Source organism: Magallana gigas, chromosome 1 (genome assembly GCF_963853765.1).
Source record: "Magallana gigas chromosome 1, xbMagGiga1.1, whole genome shotgun sequence".
NCBI lineage: Eukaryota > Metazoa > Mollusca > Bivalvia > Ostreida > Ostreidae > Magallana > Magallana gigas.
In genome coordinates, this window is record NC_088853.1 from 31,864,106 (window position 1) to 31,887,488 (window position 23,383).

General features: G+C 32.2%; 1 protein-coding gene across 3 annotated transcripts in view; it reads left to right on the forward strand.

The window, feature by feature from the left end:
- LOC105342271 (uncharacterized) overlaps positions 1 to 23,383 on the forward strand; it is a 110,390-nt gene that overhangs the window by 23,409 nt on the left and 63,598 nt on the right. For 2 of the 3 annotated variants that reach the window (XM_066066074.1, XM_066066070.1), the window contains exons 3-4: positions 13,806 to 14,128; positions 22,438 to 23,317. The exons of the other annotated variant lie outside the window; for it this stretch is intronic. In XM_066066074.1, the coding sequence (XP_065922146.1) occupies positions 13,817 to 14,128; positions 22,438 to 23,317 (1,192 nt within the window). In that variant the 5' untranslated portion in view covers positions 13,806 to 13,816. The remainder of the gene's footprint in view (positions 1 to 13,805; positions 14,129 to 22,437; positions 23,318 to 23,383) is intronic. 3 annotated transcript variants of the gene reach the window in all.

A 23,383-nucleotide genomic window follows, 5' to 3' on the forward strand; every position in this document is an offset into this window, starting at 1 on the left:
GAAATTTGACACATGTCTACGTGGATGAGCCGACATTGGACAGTTCAACATAGAATGCTCGTGCCCACATTTTATACACACATGTGAATATGAACATGGATTTCTGATGCAAAACCCTTGAAAATTGAACGCATAGCACTTATTGACACCATAGAACCCTGAAACTGGAGAAGAATTGCTAGGGCCCACCATGTACATAACCCAAAGTTCCGAGTCTACTACTGCCCATGACTTGGATGGGTCCATTGCCATTTTAAGCCTAAATTGCTCGTCGTACTGCTTCCACCCCACTGATCTCCCTGCCCCTACCCTTATGCCATGCATGTATATCTACAAATCTTGAGTTTTGTCACTGTGCACAGCAGTAAATATACTCACATAAACTAAAAATGCATCGGTCCACTTTTCAATTGTAACAATTTTTATGCTAGACTTTGACCTTGAACAAAGCTGACCATCATTGCCCATGACAAAAACCCTGTCACTTGCATTATCATCAGTGTTAGAATTTTTTAACAATGTAGCCAAATCAATGTATTTGCCCTGAATGATTTTCTGTCTAATTTGTGCATTAACATTGTGACCCAGCGAAAACTGCACAGAGTTTAATTGGGGCGGAATGCAACCTTCAATACACGCAACTGTTGCGAGTGCATTACCTGGAATGGGTGCAGCATCCAAGCCACCAGGGGCTCCTGGGGCTGCGTTACCATGAAGTGTCACTGGTGCCATCATTTGCGGAACTTCATCGGAGAGACTCTCTGCCTGTGCGGACGATGTTCCCACGTCGCGGGTTTTTTCAGTTCTCTTCCTCTTATTCTTTGGCCCCTTTGTCCCCTCAGTTTGACCTTTTTTGACCTTTGGCATGTTCGCTCAAAAAATATCCCAATTATTTTAATTTAAACTTCAAATTCAATTATTAAAACGATAAACTAATTCTTTTCACAGTTAAAATATAGAATAGGTACACATATCTAGACAAATGTCCTCGTGTTAAAGGGCTGGTCTAATTGCTAGCATCCATACCCATTTAAATCTATTCCAATCAATCTAAAATTATGTCATCGAGCGAAATAAAGTAACCGCTTTAGACTTCGATACTTGTTTGCATTGATGAACTGTTATAAATATAATAAATGCTCAGAACTATTTAGATATTTTAAAAATATTTTGGGCTCACAAATTACCAACCTTTCTTTCCACTGCTGTATGAAAAAGGGGAGATAATCGGGAAATAAAGTGCCTAAATACCAAACCCTATGCGATCGGATAATAAAATCCCGGACACATTATGTAGATATAAAATGAAGATGATTATTGCGGGGGAGAGCTTTGATAACGGCGCATATTACGAGACAAGCTCAAATTTGCGCTATTATTTAATATTCAAGTATCCCTTGTCTTGTGTACACAATATCAAAAATATTCTGTAAAGTAGTAATACTATATTCTTATGACCATAGATAATGTCTACTTGACTTGTATGATTGAAAGGGTTTACATAGCTATGTCTGTTATCCAATCCATTCAATAATCTGAACATTCCGTTCAATAAAAAACGTTTAAATTAAATTAATAACGTAGATGGGTGTAATAGGAAGGCCAACCATCTACTCCAACGCTGTTGTATGATCTTCTACTACATATTTCTATTCAAAAAATGCAATTTACCAATTTATTGACCAAAACAATTACTGTAAGTTTTTTATGTTAATTTTTTTTTATCAAAGCAATTTAGAAACTATTAAAGCAAAATTATTTTATTGTCATCCTGTACAAAAACGTGGTTGCTAACTTGCTACAGATTCAATGAAGCTGAATTGTTTATGCCTAGAATAATTAGCGATTTGATGATATTTAGTTACATCAGAAGTTATCCTAACGGAACAAATAAGACACTAAAAAACATCGGCTTCCAAGATATATAATTACTACAGCATTGTTCATGAAAGAGTACATGTTAGCGTATCATTATTTTGTACACTGTTATTGGCTTGATGGGTGTGAATTCATACAAAATTAGATAGTCAAAGCTTTAACAAACTGAGTGGGTGCAAACACAAAAATCTCAATACGACATACTGTTAACTTTGTAATTACACCCACACAGAAAATTCAAAATGAACAATATCAAAGTTTCAATTTACTGTGTGAATGTAAAACCAAAATTAAACAATATGACGTATTGTAATTTTTTTTGAAATTATTTTTATTTGTACACTTCTCCAGCGAATTTTTAAAAAAAATGGAGTTTTACTGAATTGAATAGTTTAACGTGTAACAATGTATAGAAATATTCTTAAAAACATTTATTTTTAAATATACATATATAGATATCACATAAAACATCAATTATACGGGAAAATTTTATCATGAATAACATACTTATTACACATCTTGGGGATAATATGTAAATTCAAGAATAATCATTGAAGTCTCATTTTTAGACGGGGTCACGTGACCCCGTCTATTGGTTTACTGTCAGCCGAAGTCTCAAACCGGAAGGCACTCGTAGAACACATGAATTGAGTCTACGCGTAAGAAAATAGTGCAGAAAATGTTCATGCATTTCAGTAAATATGTATAATAAAAACACGCATTAAATCTATTTAATTCCTCTGTGTATAAAGAAAATTCTATTTAGAATTTAAACAAATAATTTCATTGATCAAAATATTCTTGCTCGGGTTCAAATGTGGAATGAGTTACGTAACTGAGTGCACAGCGCCGTTGACGATACCAGCCCAATTATCAATAGAAGAGGTTGATGGTGGAATCGAAATTAAAGTTCCCAAACGCAATGTGCAATTTTTGAAAAGTTGTGAATTTTATTTTGACAATCTTTCACCTTATGCGCAAGCCGAAGTTATAATCGGGACGGGTTATACACAGATGTTTTACAAATTAAATAGGTGTTTTATTGGTTTCCAGTCTACTTGCGGTATGACTGCTGTTCGTCTCTAAAGGGATTTTGTACAAAGAACATAAAATCAAGTCTGAATTTGCCTTCTCGTTCGTTGGCTCTTTAGTTGATTAAACTGAATTTACATTTTAAACAATGCATTGTAAGCAAAATCTATAATAGATTATACATTTTGGAAGACTTATACATCATATAATATATACACAATCTTATCGATTGATAAACGAAGTTAAATGTTAATGTTCATGTTTTCCGGCTTAGTTGGAATCAAGCTTGGGGTGAAGGACATTGTAAAATAATGCATTACATTTATTTACTATTACTTCATGAATTAGGGCATTAAATTACCATTACCATTACTTAATTTTCTTGAAGTAATGCATTACATTACCATTACATGAGTAAAGTAATGCATTACCATTACTTTGTGAAAAGTCAATAAGTTTTAAAAAAGTAATTTAAAAACTAAATAAAGAGTTTTTGTAAATATTTAATAAACAAAACATGCTGAAAATATTTACAGGTTCAGGTTCATGTTCATGTTCACTATCAGGTTCAAATTTAATAACTTATACAAGATTGCTGTTGCACTTGTAGTTCTCAAAATAAGGTTGGTCCCGTAACATTTACACGCTAATGGCGGAGTTGACATTCTCTGTTATTTATGTCTCTGATTTTCGGAGTATGATTTTCAATGAACGAAACGGTTGTATCGCAATTCGTGTAGGTAAGCAGCGAACGGATTTATTTTTACCTTTTAATTTTGCATGAATCGCAAATGAAGAAAATCGTGTCAGATAAGTCGGTCTTAAAAATCAAAATGGCAACCGTGACAAATCTTTTTATTGTCAAAGTTCTTGGAATCTTAATGTAAAAAAAAATATTTCCAACGTCAGGTGCCTGTGTTTGTTATCGGTATACAAATGTTCACTTTGTTTGTTAATTTAGCAGTTTTAGAGTTTCGGGGTTTTCATAAAACTTTTATTACGGATACCATCCAGCTTGTGGATTTTGACTTGGATCACAAAATTGAATGAATCTAATGATTAAAATTATCTACTTTGATTTAGTTGTTTGATTTTCCCGGTTAGAAGTTATTTTTAATTTTTTTCCTTGGGGTATTATTTTACATAGTATACGGTTGTGTCAATTACGAAGCCCAGGATTGAGTAAAATTTAGACAAAGTATCAGGCAATTGCAAAAAAGCCGAATTAACATAGATTGTAACAACTAATTCAAACTCATAAATTTTGGAAGCAATTTTAGGGAGTTGGTTTGCCTTGTTGCAAACAATAGAAAACAATACTGGACTAATAATTCTTGAAATAGGTTGACATCAATCTACCATAATTCTTATAGAAGCAGCAGGAGGATATACCGGATGTGTCAATTACATATTTAGATCACTGGGAAAAAAAATCCTATTTTCAAAAGATGCTCCACCTAAAGCGAAAAGAAATTGAAGTGCTGGTTTCAATTGAAGACATCACGCAATCGGGTATACACTCATTTTATGTATTCGTAACATTCAGCACATGTTGATTGATTTCAACCTTAAACTTTGAATTTGCAAATCAAATGTCATTACCAAAAGATAAATAAATGAATAGTCAAAAATAAATGTGAATGTTTGTTTAGGCGCTTGTTCAGTATATTGGTAATAAGCAAATAGCATGGTCATATCGTATATATACACTTAATCATCCAGCTGACTAACTCAAAGAAATTATATATTGCACCATTTCTTATTGGGTTCTCTTTATCACAAAAAAACAACTCAGAATCGAATTGAACAATCTTACATTTTTGAAAATCAAAGAAAAATCACAAAACTACGAAAACCCATTGAGCTCATTTTCTTAGGAAAAAACAAATATTTTTTTTCGCAAATAAACTCGAAACTTTCGAGATATAATGCGAAACGCTCAAGATATAACGCGAAACGATTGCGATATAACGAATTAATGCAAAAATATTACATCAATATTGTCATTTCATACAAGAGAAATGAGATAATTATTCTTTAAATATTTTCATATTATCCGTATTACGTTTAGTTATAAAGAACATATCTTTTTTTTTCCTTTTTTTTAACATATAGTTAAAAATCAAAGTATTGAAAGTACTGATATGCGGAATCATTATTGCAAATTGTCAATGTCATGGTGTTATAACTATTTACTTTTTAGAAATTAGTTTGATAACAGAAAACATTGTTCAAATATGTCAATCAAGGTATATACATATCGTAAATGTGGAAATACTCAGTTACTGCACCAGATTAGTCTGGATCATGCCTTAAATAAAGATAAGATGAAAAAAAGCAAATTTAACGTTAAAACATTTATTTTGTGAAGTACATTTTATAAAAAAATAGAAAAAAATGAAAGAATATTATAGTATTAGAATTTAGTAAACTGAACTTCTGAAACGGCAGTATTTTATTCTTTACAATAATGTTTCACCAAAATACAGAAGTTATACATTTTTTCATCACATGATTACAGCATTTTACACAATCAAGTAATCTGTGTGTCACTTTGCTTACCTGAGAAGCAATAGCCATTGAAAAATCAGCTTTATAAAATAATACACAAAATATCTGGACAATGTGTAGTAAAAAAGGTAATCAATAAAGAGATTGTGAAGTTATCTTAATATATTCTAAAGTTTTACAGTAACAGGATGATTTCAGTCATTTTACATATGACTGTTGAGAATTGCAGATACCCAAATGATCCTAAAATTGCAGTTCATACATTTTGTTGACAAATGTTTAAAACTTAGAAAAAATGTATTCACTTACAGTACTGTATACCAAACATATTTTACAAAGATTAAACATATATGCAAATGTTGAGAATTACAATACAATGTAAAAGCCAAGTAATTTAGGGATAACTATAGATTGATATTCAATAATGTACAAATTATGTGTCCTTTACAATTGCTCCATGTTGTACTGTCAAATCACAGGTCTCTAGTTCTGAAGACATTTGAACTTTTCACTTTTTGTTTTGATACTAATAGAATCTTCAAGAGAAATTCCCCCACAGAACATTGACTTTCAAAGAATCCCTTTATATCTGCATGCCGTAATTGTTTTTTTGGAAAGCGTGTAATCCTGGAGCGTGCCATTTGTGGTAACAACAATTTCAATTCACTAGTTGTTGTCTTGCATCCATTATACCAATGACAGCTGGCTTTTTCAGCAGGATATTCTAAACTGTGTTGCTGAAATGAATAATTGATATTTTATCAAGCAATATTTCATTACAGTATACTTGACCTCCAATAAAGAAAACATGGATTCAAAAATAAAATGAACCTATAAATTATTTTGAATTTATGTGTGTTTTACCTTGAATAATTTATTTTTAAAAGTATACATGTATTTTGCAAATACAGGATGAGATATATAAGAAGATCACACGATATGAAATATTATTTTGCAAATAAAGGAAGGGATATATAAGAAGATCATACGATATGAATTATCAATAATTGTAAGGTTTTTAAGGTATATTACATACAAGTAATGGAAAATATAGTGATTAAACTGTAAATGAAGGTTTAATTTTTTTCTCCTAAACTCTTCAGTTTATAATTGCATTTAGAACAAGAATATTTACTATATTATTATTAAAGATATGACAACAAGATATCTGTGAGTCAATACTCACTAGTGATACCCCTAATCTGGTGACTGGTGTGTACACAAAAAAACATAGTTAACATTACATGAAGTAGAAAGTTGACATCAAATTTTTTGAAAAATGAATCCTACTCTATGGCATGCCTTAACAAAGACTGAGTTAAAATTTCAAGCATCTGCGATTGTTGCTGAGATATCTTTGACACAATTTGTGTTATAGAAAAACAGACACACAAGGGTAAAACAGTATACCCCTCTCCTTCCTAGCATGGGTATAATTAGTTCATACTTAAACAAGAAAACCACGGGGAATATCGTAATCAAATTTAGTTGTTTTTACTAACCTTGAAAATGGTTTTAAGGCCATTAAGATGAGGATTTCAGCATATTTTAGATGCCCTGCTTCCATTTAGAAGTTGCAAACGTGCAATGTTTGTCCCTCTTTAAAAGTGCAGAACTGGGAAGACAACACTGCATTTATAGCATCTGTCTTTTTCCTTGTTTTGCTTGAATTTTGCTGTGTGCCCAAATTAAGCAACTCTCCCCTTCATCAGAGATGAAGAATGATGTTGAGCTCTCATTGTCTCCTCTTGTCAGTTAATGTTAATCAGTTTCTTGACATTCATCTGAAAGAACATATACATATAGAACAAATAGATATATGTTAGGTTATTATCTATAATCATTGTCAGGTATATAATTGAGTCTTTTTGGAATTGCAATTAATTTTGAACATGGTAGATCAAAGATATACCGAAATGCATGACATGTCCAAGTTCTCATGAATTGAAAATTTCAAAAAAAAAAAAAAAAAAAGATGCAGTCATCAAAATTATCATATAAATTATGATGTAGAGAAATTTCCATAGGAAATTTTAGTCACTTTCATTATAGAGTAATGATAAGGTAATTCTGAGATACAAGTAATACAGTAGGTAAAAGGATAAATCATGTTATTATTTTTTAAATGTTCATCTTTGTAATAGCCTACCTGGAATATTTATTATATCAACCAATCAATTGCATCTTGTATGATACTTAAAAGCTATATTTGATATATTTTTAGAGAAAATCCATTTGCATTATTAATGAGTCATTTTAAAACAAAGCTGAATATTGTAATTTTTTGTCAGCAAAATGAATGAACACTATATCATACAGTGCAGTTCGTAACGTATTATAAAATCACCATATGAAAATATAGATCTGCAAAGGTGTTACAAAATATTAAAGGTTTAAAAAAGGAAATGTTATCTTCCGTTATATGCGATTCCATTGTGCTAAATTGTAATCTTTAAAGAAATCATATAGGTCTCGCCTTGTACAGTATATAACTATAGACCGACATTTCAGAATTATCGATGAATGCCTTACACAAACAATACAAATTATTTCATAAAATGTATGTACTTATCCGAGATTTCTCTGATTCTAACACCCGCTTTTATATTGTGACATGTCTCCCCCGCTCGTCACAATATACAAGCGGGAATTAGAGTCCGAGGAATTTCGGATTAAGAATGTACCAGCTCCTCGATCAAGATTATAGTAACACGAAAATCTAAAATGATGAGGAAAACGTTTATACAATGAGAAATAACACATTAGTTAACTAACTTACCTTACTATGTCGAAGATGGACAGTTACCAGTTGTTCTCAACGTGGGTTTGTTGACAGAACTTTTACACTGCATATGCAATATTGTCTGAGATTACTACGCGAAACGTTGGTATGTTTAAAAATTATTAATAGGCATGGTATCATGCCAATAATCTTTTTTAAATAGATTTATACACACCGCTCTTTTAAAAAAAAAAACCCATTAATTAACTGTTTCCCTATCAGTTTTTCCTTCTGTACTCATAAACACGCAAATTGAACTATTTTTTTCCTTGCAATTTCATCTACAGGCATGAAACTCCGTGCTTATCCTTTGTTTATGTCGCATACCATTGCAAGAGTTATTGTTCGTTCCTGTACTATCTAAAACGTAAACTCATAGATTTACCACTTGCTATCTTTGCTACAGGCATTTTCAATGGATAATAAAAAGCGATGAAGTAAAATTTTAGAGACAACCACACTTCTATTATCGAAAACAATGTTTAAACGGGGGTCGAATGGCCGGGGGGGGGGGGGGGGGGGGTAGAGAGTTGTGTGCCCTTAGTTTAAATAACATCCAATAGATTTACTACGAAAAAGGGCAGGAATTTGACCTTTGACGTAGAAGGTCATGAAAGCAATTGCAATAGGTGTTTCCGCCTAAAAAGGTATCATTTTGGATAAATACGGGTAGGTTACGTGATCACAAAAATGATACCTTGTTTCTTATATTTACATTTGTTGCAAATTATGCGGAATAGTACCACTTCTGATGAAAAAAATGAATGAATAAAACTTCGTATAACAAAACACAGATACGTTTATTTTTCATGCTTAAATTATGTTTTCATTAAGACATTCGTTGTGTGTTCAGCATAATTCCATAAGTCGGTTAGTTTGATTACATAGACAAAGGAGTGACCTAGATTATTCATGCGCTGCTTTGGCCTCTTGATCCATAATGCTGTTATGCATAAATTACAGCGGATTGCGCAAACAGTGTTATATCAAAGGCCTGAAGGGCCATAATGGCTTACGGGTTTAAGATGACTATATTTACATGGATCGAGTATGATTCCCTCTATTTCTTACGGAAACTTTAGTTTATTTATAGCTCTATAGAAAGTAACTAGCTACATGTAATCCACAGATCCATAAAAACTAATAGGACCGATATCAACATGCCCCATTTGTTGATTGGTCGAACCTTAGTGACCGAAACAGACAGGATTGAAATCTAGACGCCTCTTTTAGCAATTGGTTGAAACCACCATTGCTTTTAGGAAAATCATAGACTGCATGAAATAATTATGATGATGTCAGACTCAAACTCCAACTAGAGACAATTTGTTTCTTTCTTTTATCCAAAGACTGAGGTACATTAACTGTAACTTCATTCAACTATATAGGACACAGAAACACTTAAAACCAACATGCTCTCAAATATCAGTATACCTTGTATTCCTACGCACTATGAACTGATAAAATGTACTGCATGTTCTGTACTATAATTAATGAATTCTCATGAAATCTACACCAACAAGTAGTATTCCATTTTATTACTATTTCATAAATGTATATTTATTAATATTTTTCTGGGTTTTTTCTACTTTTTTAAGAGGCTGACCTTCACAAGCTTTTATAAGAAATATAAATTCACAAGGCAGTTCTAACACCTTCTGTTTTATTTTTTTCCCGTTGTACAGAGATAAACTCTTTGGGGGGGGGGGGGGGGGGGTGGCAAGAAACAGGCAGAACTATGCAATTACAGCAAACTTGTTTTGACACCAAATTTAATTAAAATTAATTACTGCACTATAACTTTGAAGTCAGTCTCTCTTCACATGACATGTGTACACAGTCATTTTCAGAGGCATACTATACGATGTCTATGTTATAGTAATGTGACATCGCTTCCGTATATGACTTGCAATCAAGCTTAACTGTATATTGTTTTCTTATTTGAGTACATTTGGTCTCAAGTTTCCAATATTTTTACGACAAATTAACAGTTCAATCATAGCACAACCAAGGTAACTCCATCGAGGGAACATTGTGCTATTTTTAGATCTTGGAAAATCCCCAACATTCGATAATGGCGGAGGTGTCGAAGAAGGCACATTATATTAAAACAAGTAGTAATTGCCCCTCTATTTATGCATTTATTACTGATTTATAATCCCAGTTTCAATATATCTCAATCTCAATCAGAAGTTCAGTCCTGTAACCATTAAACATTTTCCCCCTTGCTGGGATCGATGTCGATCGAAGTTAGCGACGCTCTCTGCGGGTGCAAACGTTTGTATGAAGACTGAACGAAATAACGACAACTTTACATTTACTTATTACTGTAAGGATCTGAAATAATTGGGAAAAGATTTTTTTGCTTATAATACATGTAAGTATGCATAGCGGAAAGCATAGCGGCACTGTGTGATGCATGCCGGGGGCCTATACCTCTATGCAAAAAACGGCCTAGGGAAAACGCTGCATTTAATCTTCATTCGCGTTAGATTTCGAGTTTATTTAAATAAAGTCAATTCATATGATTATTGGTTACAATAACATAAGTGATAATAACATATGGAAAATATAATCTTGCTTAAAGATATTTATTATGAACAACAAACAATTAGCTTTGCAACATTCGAATAGAACTATTTTTTGTCGCGCATGTTCAGATAACTGAACTCTTTGCCGTAAAGATTATCCGGCAACTAGATGGCCGTAAGCCATAAAAATTCATTTTTTACCGTACATATTTTTAATAATAATATATTTTTAATTTTTGCAAGGGGTAAACAAAAAGTTTAAGCGTAAAAAGATAACTGAACTCTTTGCCGTAAAGATTATCCGGCAACTAGATGGCCGTAAGCCATAATAAGGGGAACCATTTGCAAGTGTAAATATATATTAATAAATCTGATGAAACTTCATACATGTAACATTTAAGACGTTTAAACTTTCAAGAAGATAACAAGATAAAACATCATTTTTCATTGGTTTGCCGACCCTGTGTCATCAACAGGCATTCATTGATTATCCTTTTTCGTATAAAATTAATACAAAATTTAACCGTCAAAATACCTTAAAAATCTTGGTACTGATTTTTAAGGACATATGTGATATATTCATAAGGGGCATTTACCTCATCTTCATTTGAACAAAAGCTTAAAAATTTCAATTTACATCTTGACTTATCTTTATGATATTAAACTAAGCGTTAACTTACGTCAATTCAAGAATATAATCCCTGTGTCCCCCGCCGGTCAAGCAGTATACTAGTATCGACCAAGGCTGATTTAGGAACTTGACCAAGGTATTAGTGGTTTAAACATTTGGTATAAATTTCATGTAAATCCGTCAAAATTTGTAGGCATGAGAGCGCTTACAAGATCAATTTTCTGATAAAACGGAGTCATTATTGTGGTCAAAGTCCCATAACTAAAACAAAAAGTATCGACTAACGCTGATTTTCGAACTTGACCAAGGTAATAGTGATATAAACATTTGGTATAAATTTAATGAAAATCCGTCAAAATTTGTAGCATGAGAGCGCTTACAAAAAAGTGTGACGCACGGACACACGGACCCACGGACGGACGCCCGGCATTTCTATGTCCCTGCTCCGCGTTGCGGCGGGGGACAATAACAAATAACGTTTTGAACAAGGATATCCTGACAATTCTAAAATGATACTTTTACATTTAAGGTAGTCCATCCATAAGTATCATATTTCATATCTAATAGATTTCAAGTTTAATCTCAGTGTGATTTTAAGGGTTTTAATAAATAATAACGATTCACCTTTGAAATTAAAAAAATAAATATTAAGAAATTTATCATATGTTAAAGTTAACATTGAAGTCTATGTGAAAAATGCATTTTTAAATATATTTCTTTAGTACAAGTAATTTTTTAAAATTTCTCTTTCTAAAAGGGTAAAAAAGCTTTCCCTTTCTTTGAAGATGCTAAAATAATTCATAATTAACCATACATATTTTCAGAAAATGATTGTTTTTTAAATTTCCAAATGGGCAGACAATTTTTTAAAAAAGTTTTAAGTGCAAAAAGTTTATACTCCGGAGTTTGGTTTGTGTCAGTCTCATAATAACTTTAAAATACATATTTGATGTAGTATAGATCAATCAAAAATGTTTAATTTACCTTATTTATGGATGGACTCCCTTAAATGATACATTTTATATTAAGATTATTTTGTTTTACATGTATTTATAAATAATATGGCTGTTTTCATCATATGAGTCCTTGCATGCAATGACAATATCTATATTTAAGTTTCGCATATATTCGCTAACGTTTTCTTTCGCGGTTATTCGCGACATATTTTTTCCGCGAAAATAACACGTTTATTCGCGAAGGTCTCGCGTTATATGGCGAACGTTTTTCGTTTATTCGCAAAGTAACGCGTTTATTCGCGAAAGTTTCGCGTTCATTTTCGCCTTATATCGCAAAAGTAACGCGTTGATTCGCGGTTTTTTTAGCCTACGAAAAACAGACAATTATAGAACTGCATCAAAATGGGGGAAGGGGGCTTAAAAAGATTTGATACTTATATTTTTCTAATCAATAACTGAATACCAATTATCATATTAAAATACATACTGATTTAAATGAATATAATTTTAACAGCGTGATTTGTAAATCACTTTTACAAAACAAATAAAATAATGATGATAATAATAATAGTTATAATAACAGTAATAATGATAGAAATAATAATGCTAATAAAAATAAATTTATGAAACTTAAACAATTTGTTTTGTGAAAACCATTGTAGAAAATTCATAGATGCAAACTCGATTAGAATTTATGATCGATATACTTCTTTTTGTTTTCATTACTCACCCTTTATTCTTCATCCAACACAAAATGATATTTTACCTTTTTTATAAATCAGATATGTACGATCTTTATAAAAGCTGATATAGTTTCATGAATATTATTTTTGTTTCTATTACCTTTGACCGCCATATAACGTTTATACATATTTATTAGTTATCAATTCGAGTGTTATATTGATCGCTTCTAGCGCCTCTGCTATATGAAAGCACTATTCGTGTACCGTCACATTCTTAAAGAAAGGCGACCCTTTTGATTTGTCAGTAGGTAATAATAAACAGAAATTTGGCGCTCAAATAGTGTAAGTCAAAGTTTAGCGAAAATATTTTATTCTATTGTTTTTTTTATCTCTCTCCCTGTTTAACAGCTTAAATCTTAATGAAAGATATAATGATAAATTAACTGTTAAAATGTCAAATAAGCAAAACATTTGCAGTTTGGGGATAAAAAATTAAGGACCAAAAGGGGTCTAAACCTTTTCCAGATATCTTAAGAACGGAAACAAAGTTTTAAACACTTGTTGAACAAACTCTTATTTTTCATATTTTAAAACCTGTTCAATATCAATAAAAAAAAGAAAGGGTACCTCAAATTAGGGATAAATAGGGATGTAAATGTATCCATCTAAAGCTCTTACACCTGAAATAAAAAGAGCGAAATCAACGTCTTACATGTATTTCAAGTTCTAAAATCGGACGGAAGACCTTCTCGTTGCTCGCAACAAGATTGCGTCTAGTTATATGTTTTTTTAAATTTTCAGTATCTCATCATATGAAACCTTTTGGAGTAACAGACATTGAGCCAGAAAAAAAATGGAAATTGTCGGCGAACACCTCACCAGCGCTTAGGAGGGTGATTGAGTCATTAAGATTATTTACTTTTCCCCAGGACCATATACAACCCTCGTTTGCTAAACGTCTGCTTTCTGCTACACAGTGTTATGACATCGTAGATGAAATAAATCAAATGTCGAAGAGAGCAGTTGTTTTATCCAGCCAAGCAGACTTTTCGACGTCGGGATCAGTTCACGTTTTTGAAGTTGAAGTTATTCGTTCACAATGCGCGCTGAAAGTTAATGAAAAGGTTTGTAGAATCTAAACGGAAGTTACTCATTTATTATTAAGCTTTTTCGGCTTTGGGTCAAAAAGACCTATTGTGTTGGATCTGTTTTATTTGACAAAGTTTCGTCGGCGATTTTTTGAAATCGAAAGAATAAAATTGTAATGTCAATTCTTGTAGCAATAGGTGAGTTCTCCCTTATTGGAATTCCAATTTTTACACTTTCGGTTTACACATGCCAAATACAAAATATCTAAGGTATATATGCCGTTTTAATGGAAATTTTAAAAGAATGACATGATTCTATTTTTCAACTAAGCTACAAATGTTAACTTTCTGCAGATAACTATATATGATAAGAGTTAAAGAAAGTGAGCGCACAAGATGGGAAGTTTGCAGGAATCCTCGACACGAATCAATTGGGATTTAAATGTATATAACCTGGAAAGGTTATGTACAGGTTTCAACAAAAATATATTTAATTGAGAGTCTAAGTTCATGGCTATTCCGGTTATTAAAAAACTCACAAGCTTTCAAAAAATGGCAATGAGAGTTAAACCGATAACTAGTTGGAAATGTTAATGCAAACATATTTTAATGAAGTTATATTGTGTATATCCTAAAAAACTAGTAATAAGAAAAGAAACTAATGTTCATACACCAGATCTATTTCATTTTCATTTTTCATTTTTTCATTTTCATTTTTCATTTTCATTCGACATTTTCAATGTTGAAATATGTTATATTTACACGTTTCAATTAAAATTAAAATTAAATTTAAATTATTTAAAATAGAAATCAATAACATCAAATTAAAATATACCGGTATATTATAATTCAACATCATGGTATAATAACAAACATTTAAAAAAAAAAAAAAAACCACCAGCTGGATTTGAACCCAAAACACTGAATGTTTGTATTCACTAATCCAGGACGAAACCACTGAGCCATGCGAGACTTGTCAATATATGCTCTATAAAGTACTATTTGAAACAACATTGTCATATAAATGGACTTTGTTTTTTATCCTTCAAAAAATAATTTGAAAAAGTACATAATTAGTCATCTCTGCGTCATCTCTCCATCTTTTTTTCAAAGCGACATTTTAAATGTTGAAATATGTTATCTTTACACGTTTCAAATTTATGGAGAGAAGACCCAGAGACAACAAAATCATTTAAAAACAGCTGTAAATAAGTAGGATTTTGCATGAATTGCATCGTGTTGCTATATTTAGACCCATATTATGATAAAACCTTTTGCATTTCAAATATTTTCCCACTCATTCCACATCCAACAGAAAGCAAATATTGGTTATAATTCGAAAAATATTCAAATTTAATTGATGAAATTTTTACTCTCCTTGTGCGCCCAGATTCCTGCCGAATGTACATCTTAAGCGCCCACTTTCTTTGGCCCCCATAATTCGCCATTTTTTTAAGTGTTTCGTGTACAATAAAATGTGATATTTTAGAAGAGTTAATGTAAAATATATTTGTCACCTATTTATTTGATTTATTTGCACTCACTGGCAGTATATGACGTCAGAAGTGACGCTATTTCTATATTTCAATCAAAATCAGTCAAAAATGGACATTTTTCTTCTCTTTTTATGAATGGGAAACATAGAGCGCATGCTTGAACAAGGAAACATTTTTTGTCACTTATTAGCCTGGATTAGAGACATCTCTGATTAAAATATTTTATTTGTTCAAGCACGCGCTCTATGTTTTCTGAAAGAAATACTGCTTGAAAACAAGCTGTTTTATGCTAAAAATGCAAAAACGGCGGGAAAAGGTTGTCTTTACGATGTCCTAATTTTAAAATGTGGGCAGTTGAATCAAAATGAACATTATGTCAAAACATCACATATATAACTGTACAAAGAACTAGAGACGAGCTCGTTGCAAGCAACGATTAGGTTTTCCGTCGTAGCTGCGTCATACTTGTGACATATTACAAAAACTTGATAGCTGATCATCGTACAATATTAGATGTGTAAACACTGAGAAACAAAGTATTACAAGACTGGGAGAGTCGGACGTGGCCGGGGCTGGCCGCCGTATTCCAGACTGCGCATTGACAATCGTACATAACTATTTATAAGAATCTTAACAATGAGAATAAATTGCAATTAACAGGTAATGATATAAGTAAGCTGAGTGAAAGGTTCACAGATATAAAATAATTAAATAAACTCAGTGAGTCTTTGATGTCCAAGAAATGAAAATCTGATAATTGCACAATGTTGTTTTAAGAGATTAACAGTCCTTGAGACATGACACTCTGTCTGTATAAAGTCTAATAAGTGTCAATCACTAAATAAAAAAGTAACTATGTAAGAAATAAACTGTGAGAAAAAATTACGAAACAAATGTTGAATTTTACTAGTAAAGTAAAAAACAATATTATAATTGAACAATGCATTTTGCACGATGATACTTCAGGGTTATAAGCAAATACAGATCTTAACACGTTGTCTCTAGTTTGATTTGCCGCATTTTATTCACAGAGTGGGACTGTGGTTATGCCCGGTACGATGGTAAAAAGACCACTGGCAAACGTTTTACACGCATTTTTATCGAACGCAAGCGCCAATGAATCTCTTAGTATATATGCGGAGATCCTGGAAATTTTACAAGGGGTTTTGATAAATAATTTTGTATTTCGAGGAGGGGGAACATGCGCGGATCAGAAAATTTTTCCGGGATGGGGGTTGAAAAGTCAGACGGTTATTTGAGTTTGCCAAGGGATGTCCGAGGCATATTTGGTAAGTTTATAATGTACACGTAATGAAAGAAATTTCGCTGGGGGGGGGGGGGGGGTCTGGAACCCTTCCCCTTCTAGATCCGCGCACGGAGAAGACCGATGCCGGTAATTTTACTGGAATTTTAACCATTTTTATTTAATTATTCATGTTCATAATTATCAGAAAACCAATATTACCATTCAAAGCAGTTAAAACTTAAAACTTAAGATACGAACCATTTAGTCTCGGTGAGTATTGCGTCCGCGTACGAAAATAATGGCAATTTTCAAGAAATTCGGATGGACGATCTGTGTCCTAGGTCGTCCATCCGATTCTTTTTCTGACTAAAAGCTACAGACCTGCAGTTAGAGATTTTCAAACTCTTACTGATTATGTCAATTTGTTTGTCTCAAAGAATTATTTTTTAAATCAATAAAGTTTAACCTTAAAAAAAAGAAAGAAATCGGGCACAATTTTCAATGTTAGCATTTTACAATTTTATGGTCTCATAACATTTCAAGAAACAACTCTTCATTGCTTTATCCGAAATATTGAATGAAAAAAATTTACATCGCATTTTTTAAATTACAAAAGGATATTCAAAATGAACTTGGATTAACCGCTAACAAACAGGCATAAAGAGAGACTGAGAACCAATTTCTTCTCTTTTTTTTTTTTACATCAAAAGAAATTCAAAAATAAATCAAAATATATATTTTTTCTTTGTATGCGTTAATGAAAATGTAGATCAGCAAGGGGTTCTTTTTCGTGCAAGCACCTACTTAACAGATTGTTACACGGGTCTACAACGATGACAAATATCGAAAAGGCAATATTGTGGGTGAAGGATGAATGTGTAGTTTGTTTTTTAAGTTTATTTTTGATACATGTAATCATATTTATCTGGATCGGTTATGTTTGTTAGTTTGTTTTGATTATTAAAGAGGGGAATAAAGAAATTAGTAATTTCCAAGCACGTAGCATCGTTTTTGAAAGTGAAGGGGGGGGGGTAAACTCATCCAACAAATCTTGACAAGCAAAAAAAAGAAAAAACAAATTGAATTTTCCAAAATTTTCAAAATTTCAAATAGTTGCTTCGAGAAAAAGTGGGGAGAGGACATCTTTATGTCATATAACATGTGAAACTGATTTCATTCCACCCACACGCTTGAAATAATGAAATAATTTTAATGAAAACAATATAAATAGACGTCATAAATCCCATATAAAACGCCATATAACCACTTGATTCTGCGCGTCTTTTTAATGAATTTATAAACAGCGGCAAATTCTAAAATGTATTTTTAAAGGTAATGTTAGCTGCAAGTCTCTAGACCTTGTATGAAAAATTTCGGATGGTAGTCAATTTTTCCGGGATACAGACAGAGCGGTACATATATGCAGCTAAGGTAACTAAGAATGATCCCAATAAAATACTTTGTTGAGTAATGCAAGCTTTTAAGAAAACAATACTTATATTTGTTTAAAATATAACACCCAAATACTTCGTCTTACATTTGCTATTTGTAGAACAAGCAGAACCAGTATCAGTCTCACCGGCCTCATCATATACATTGTTGGAATTTTATTGTCCTAGCATTGCAATGCTCTGCATTTTTTAAAATTTAAACACTTAAAGTGTTCATCTATATGGCTACACATAACGTACACACGTGATTCAAAATAACCCAGACGGAATACGGTAAAGAATTCAGTCATTGAGTCTACGTTTTATAGAACTTGTAAGAAAACACAATGCGAGTCTGAATGTTTGTTGATATGTCAATCTATCAATATACAGTTTGTTAATTATTTTCGATTGCTAAGGCTACAGCGTATTTGATGAACATTGAACAACATTTTTTCCATGCCACTTTTTTCCATGGAAGATAGCGAATACAAGTATAAAGCATTTATAAAATTTATTTAATTACCTCTTTAGAATTGTGTATGGAATAAATAATTTATAAGTTGCTGCTGAAGGTTGTTTGGTATTTTCGTTTGTAGATGCTTTGCAAGTAAAAAACCTGAAACGCGGGGCAAGTCATAATTAATATCCCTAATAACCGTAACTTAAAACTAGCGGCTTTGGATTCAAATATTATCGTATACGAATATTAAGTTCACTTTTTAAAATCATCTCCACGATGATAATTATATTATATCCATCGCAAATCAGAATTTTTTTTTTTTGCTTTAAAAGAATTGTTCTATCGGGAGCAATCCCGCGTTCGTTTTAATTGTCATGTCAGTAGGATACACATTGTGCTTTATATGACGGCCGTGTATACGTATTGTAGAAAAGTTGAGTTTAATTACCATGCATTGGAACCATTTTATTAACACATCTCCCAGTACTGAAACAATTCAAAATGTCTCTGTTACAGTAACACAGTGGGGCTTTAATCGTGTACGTCCAGCTCTACAAGCACATGCACTGTCGTCTAGGCGACGGCCTGAATACAGCTAGCGACTCTCCTATCGATCGGTTACCTGAGTCTCGTAATGAATCTAAATATAGACAGGGGCACAGTTATGAAACAAACAACAAAAATAAGGTCAAAGAGGTTTATCTATATGAAATGAAAATGTACATATGTATAAAAACATTTGGGAATTTTATGTGGAATTATTTTTGCGCGCTACATGTATCAGTTAGTGCATCACAAGAAGCCCTTTCATAACCTCATAAACGTGCGCACCCCCACAAAAATGGACCGAACTGACAACAATTGTTTCTGCAAATACTGACTATAAATTACGAAAACATTAAATTGAATACTATAGAAGGATTCAAAATTAATTTCTTTACAACTTTGCTTCAATAATGCATTAGAAATATTTATTTATTTTTAAGTTATTGACAAGAAGCTTTGGACGCCTCTAACTCCCTAATTATAAGGGCCAGTCCCTTTTTCGGTACACCGAATGAAAGGTCTGGGTAAGACCAAAAACTTTTAAAATACATGTTATAACAAATTTTTATCAGGTAAAAAACTAACATGGAAAATACGCGAATTTTTTTGATTTTTTTTCTTACCTTTGTTTCAACATGTATACCACCCCTTTTATTTGCATTTAAATAATAAATAAAATATATCTCGCACAAATTCAATGTATTAGCTTCCAAACCAGCCCATCTTTGAGACTCTGCCAGTCATCGTTAAAGCTAAACCCCCTGGACAAAAGAAGTCGTTAAATTTTACTAAAAGGGGAATAACTCAAAACCGGATAGGGATTTTCCTCAACTAAAATATGCAACGACAACATCACGCGGCATGTTATCAGTCCTGAAAATTTCAAAACAATCGGTGAACAAACGAGCGAGATATTAAGGATCAAAGTTGGCGTCTAGAAGAAAAAAAAAATAAGAAATTTGAAAATTTTTCAGAATAATAGTAAGGTTTTCCGCTGAGAGCGGAAAACCTTAATTACAGTAAATTGATGATGCTCATTTTAGGGGGCCATTTCAGGCCCAAATTATATATAGTCCTTTACAGTTTAAATCAAAAGCATTTTAAAGTATTTAATATGAATTAGAATTAATTTAAGAACGACACGAGAGGTCGACGCGGAAACGCAGTCGGTCCGTTAGCAGTAAAATAACGCGTTCGAAGAGGAAAGAAAGAGAGAAACAGTTTGACAGAAAACATTGTAAAATGAAAATCTATATTAAAGACCACTTTGAGCGGTTGACACGTGTTAGAAACTTAGTGTTTAAAAATGGGCTTGCCAATTTCTTGCTATAGACAGGTTGGTCAGAGAGCGGTTTGTCTTCTATGTTTAATAAGATATTTACTCGTAAAGGACAAGAAGCTTATGTGTATGGTACGATATTCATCGTCTGAAAATGAAAAACTTGTAAAGCTTTCACTCAAATACTATGAATTGTTTATGTTTTGAGTTAAGGGGCATGGTTACGATTTTGGTCAAAAATTATTTTAATGTATATTATGCTCCAGTAAGGCATTTTTAATAGGCAACCAAAATTTGAGTGGCATTTGTTAAGTTATAAGCAACCTACAGAGCTTACAATTCCTCGCTATGTAAACAAAGCCTTTGTTTACATTTTGAATGTTGAAGTGAAAATTCCAGTTTTATACCTAAAATAAATGTGTTAATCATTAGGAACTGTTAATTTATGCTTTAAGTGAATAACAATATAGACAAATCATCTTGAAAAAGATGTTTTACTAGTATATTGAACCTATGTAAACAAAACCAGGGCACGAGCCTTGTTTAGATGACGAAGAATTGTGAGCCCTGTATCTTGCTTAAAGCTCATCTGATCTAAATTTCATTTGATCATTAGAAATGCATTCATAAGGCATTATACATAATAAAAACAGAAAAATAAAATTTGATCAAAATCGTGACCATCCCAGAAGGGAAACTGTTGATGGTCTATCATGATAATACTTGTTGTCAATGTATGAAAATAATTATGGTATTTTGCAAGAAAGCTCTCATTGATTGTCTTCGACTACGATAAGCAACCCTCCTCATAAAATCCAGATGACAATAGCTGATATTGTTTTATTGTTTCCAGTACACATACCTGTTTTTATGAATTCAAACAAATGTAAACAAGCCTGTAGTATTACCTCGTTCTGTTTGCTGTTTCTAAATTACTATTCCCGTGCAGATGCGCACATCCACCTCAAACAATACTTGTTTATGAAAATGATAAATTGCCGTTGTTCATTTTTAAATTATGGCTAGTACCTCGTTATTATTAATTTTAAAAAAATTGCAAAATTATCTATAAACTTTTCTTTTTAATATCATGTTATACTGACATAGTTAAGGTCTGGTTTTTATCATTGCAAAAATGCCGTTAAAACGGGATATATACCTTTAAATTGACCCTTGCATCTTTTCAGTTCTTTTTATTAAAAACTAAGATATTTTGGATTTAGTTACTTCATACTAGGATATACAAAATTGTAACCGATAACTTTTTTTCGATCTATTTCTGTTTCCGGGATATTGGGATTCTAACTTTAAAACTGGGGATAAAATAAGACAAAAATTGTCACAGTCGAATTTTTAAAATGTGACATAAAAATTGTCAAAATTATCATATTTTATAAGTTTCGTTTTAAACTAGTGAAGATTTTCGGGTTTATGAATTAATAAAACATCGTCAAATAAATAAAAATGTTATTGTTTACTGAATTTACGCCTGTCACGTTTTTCAAACAGTTTATAGAGGCACCTGATATGCAGATCGGAAAGGGTAATGGGAATAAAATTCTGAAAGATAAGCAATCTAGAGGGCACAGATCTGAAAACATCCGTTTAGCTGTACCTTTTATTAATATCCGATTTTCAAAATCTGTTATTTAGTTAAGGAAGAACCTTGTTAAAGTCATTTGGATTTACAGCAAATCAGTTAACGTAGTTGACGCAGAATTAATCGTTTTCACAAATTATGAATCTTATTTGAAAGAACAAACGATATATACACATCACATACTTAAAAAGGACAAAAAGGGATGTCGAAAAGCCAAAACAAATGTCGAGTTTAACATTCAAAATCTTCTCAGATTACAAGATAAACATTCTCTTTTCGTTCTAGGATCCTGCAAAAAAAGATGCTTTTTTTCGTTTAAAAACGGAGAACCTTGTTAAAGTCATTTGGATTTACAGCAAGTCAGTTAACGTAGTTGACGCGAAATTGACCGTTTTTACCAATTATGAATCTTATTTGAAAGAACAAACCATTTATATACATCACGCACTTGAGAGTGCTGAAAATATTATCAAATTTTATGCATATCAACAAGCCATGTCGCTAGGTACAATTGTCCAGTCAATCTTAGAAAGCATTCCAGTTGAAGCTGAAGTTGAAACAATTTTAAAATCTGCTACCGACGAAGTTATATCAAGAGAATTAATAAGACGGTTTTGCTATGGCATTTTCCTACGCAACAAGAATATTACTGTTGGAACAACTGAATATCCAAGTTACAATTGCCGCTCAATGTTTACTGTGAGACAACTCAAGGAGCAATTACAGCATCAAACATTACGTAAAACTATCCAACATTTAGGAGCAGAGGTAGATAAGAGAATTGTGAATCAAATTGGGTCCAAAATAAAGACCAAATTAAAGCCAAGCTACTCAGATTTAGAGTTCGAAATTTCGGATGACCAAGCCTTAAATGATGATGTAGTGAATGACGTTGCTGCTTACTTTTTCCCACCGATTAGAACTAATAATGTTCTTAACGTAGTTTCGACATTTGTTTGGTCCGCCAATGTCAATTCTATAATTTGGCGAGGAAAAGTTGCTGATGAAATCTACGACACAATAGACAGAAACAAGGCTGAACTTTTGAGAAAAATTAGGCCTCAATTTAGAGAAATGTGTCTACAAACTGTACGGGAACTAAGAGCAGTATCATACACAATATATGATTTTATACGATGTGTAGGACATACTGAACAAGATGCTTGTAAGTAGCGCTGGTTTATCTACTATTAATGTCATGTTATTTGTAACTTCTTTCAAGCACTTAATA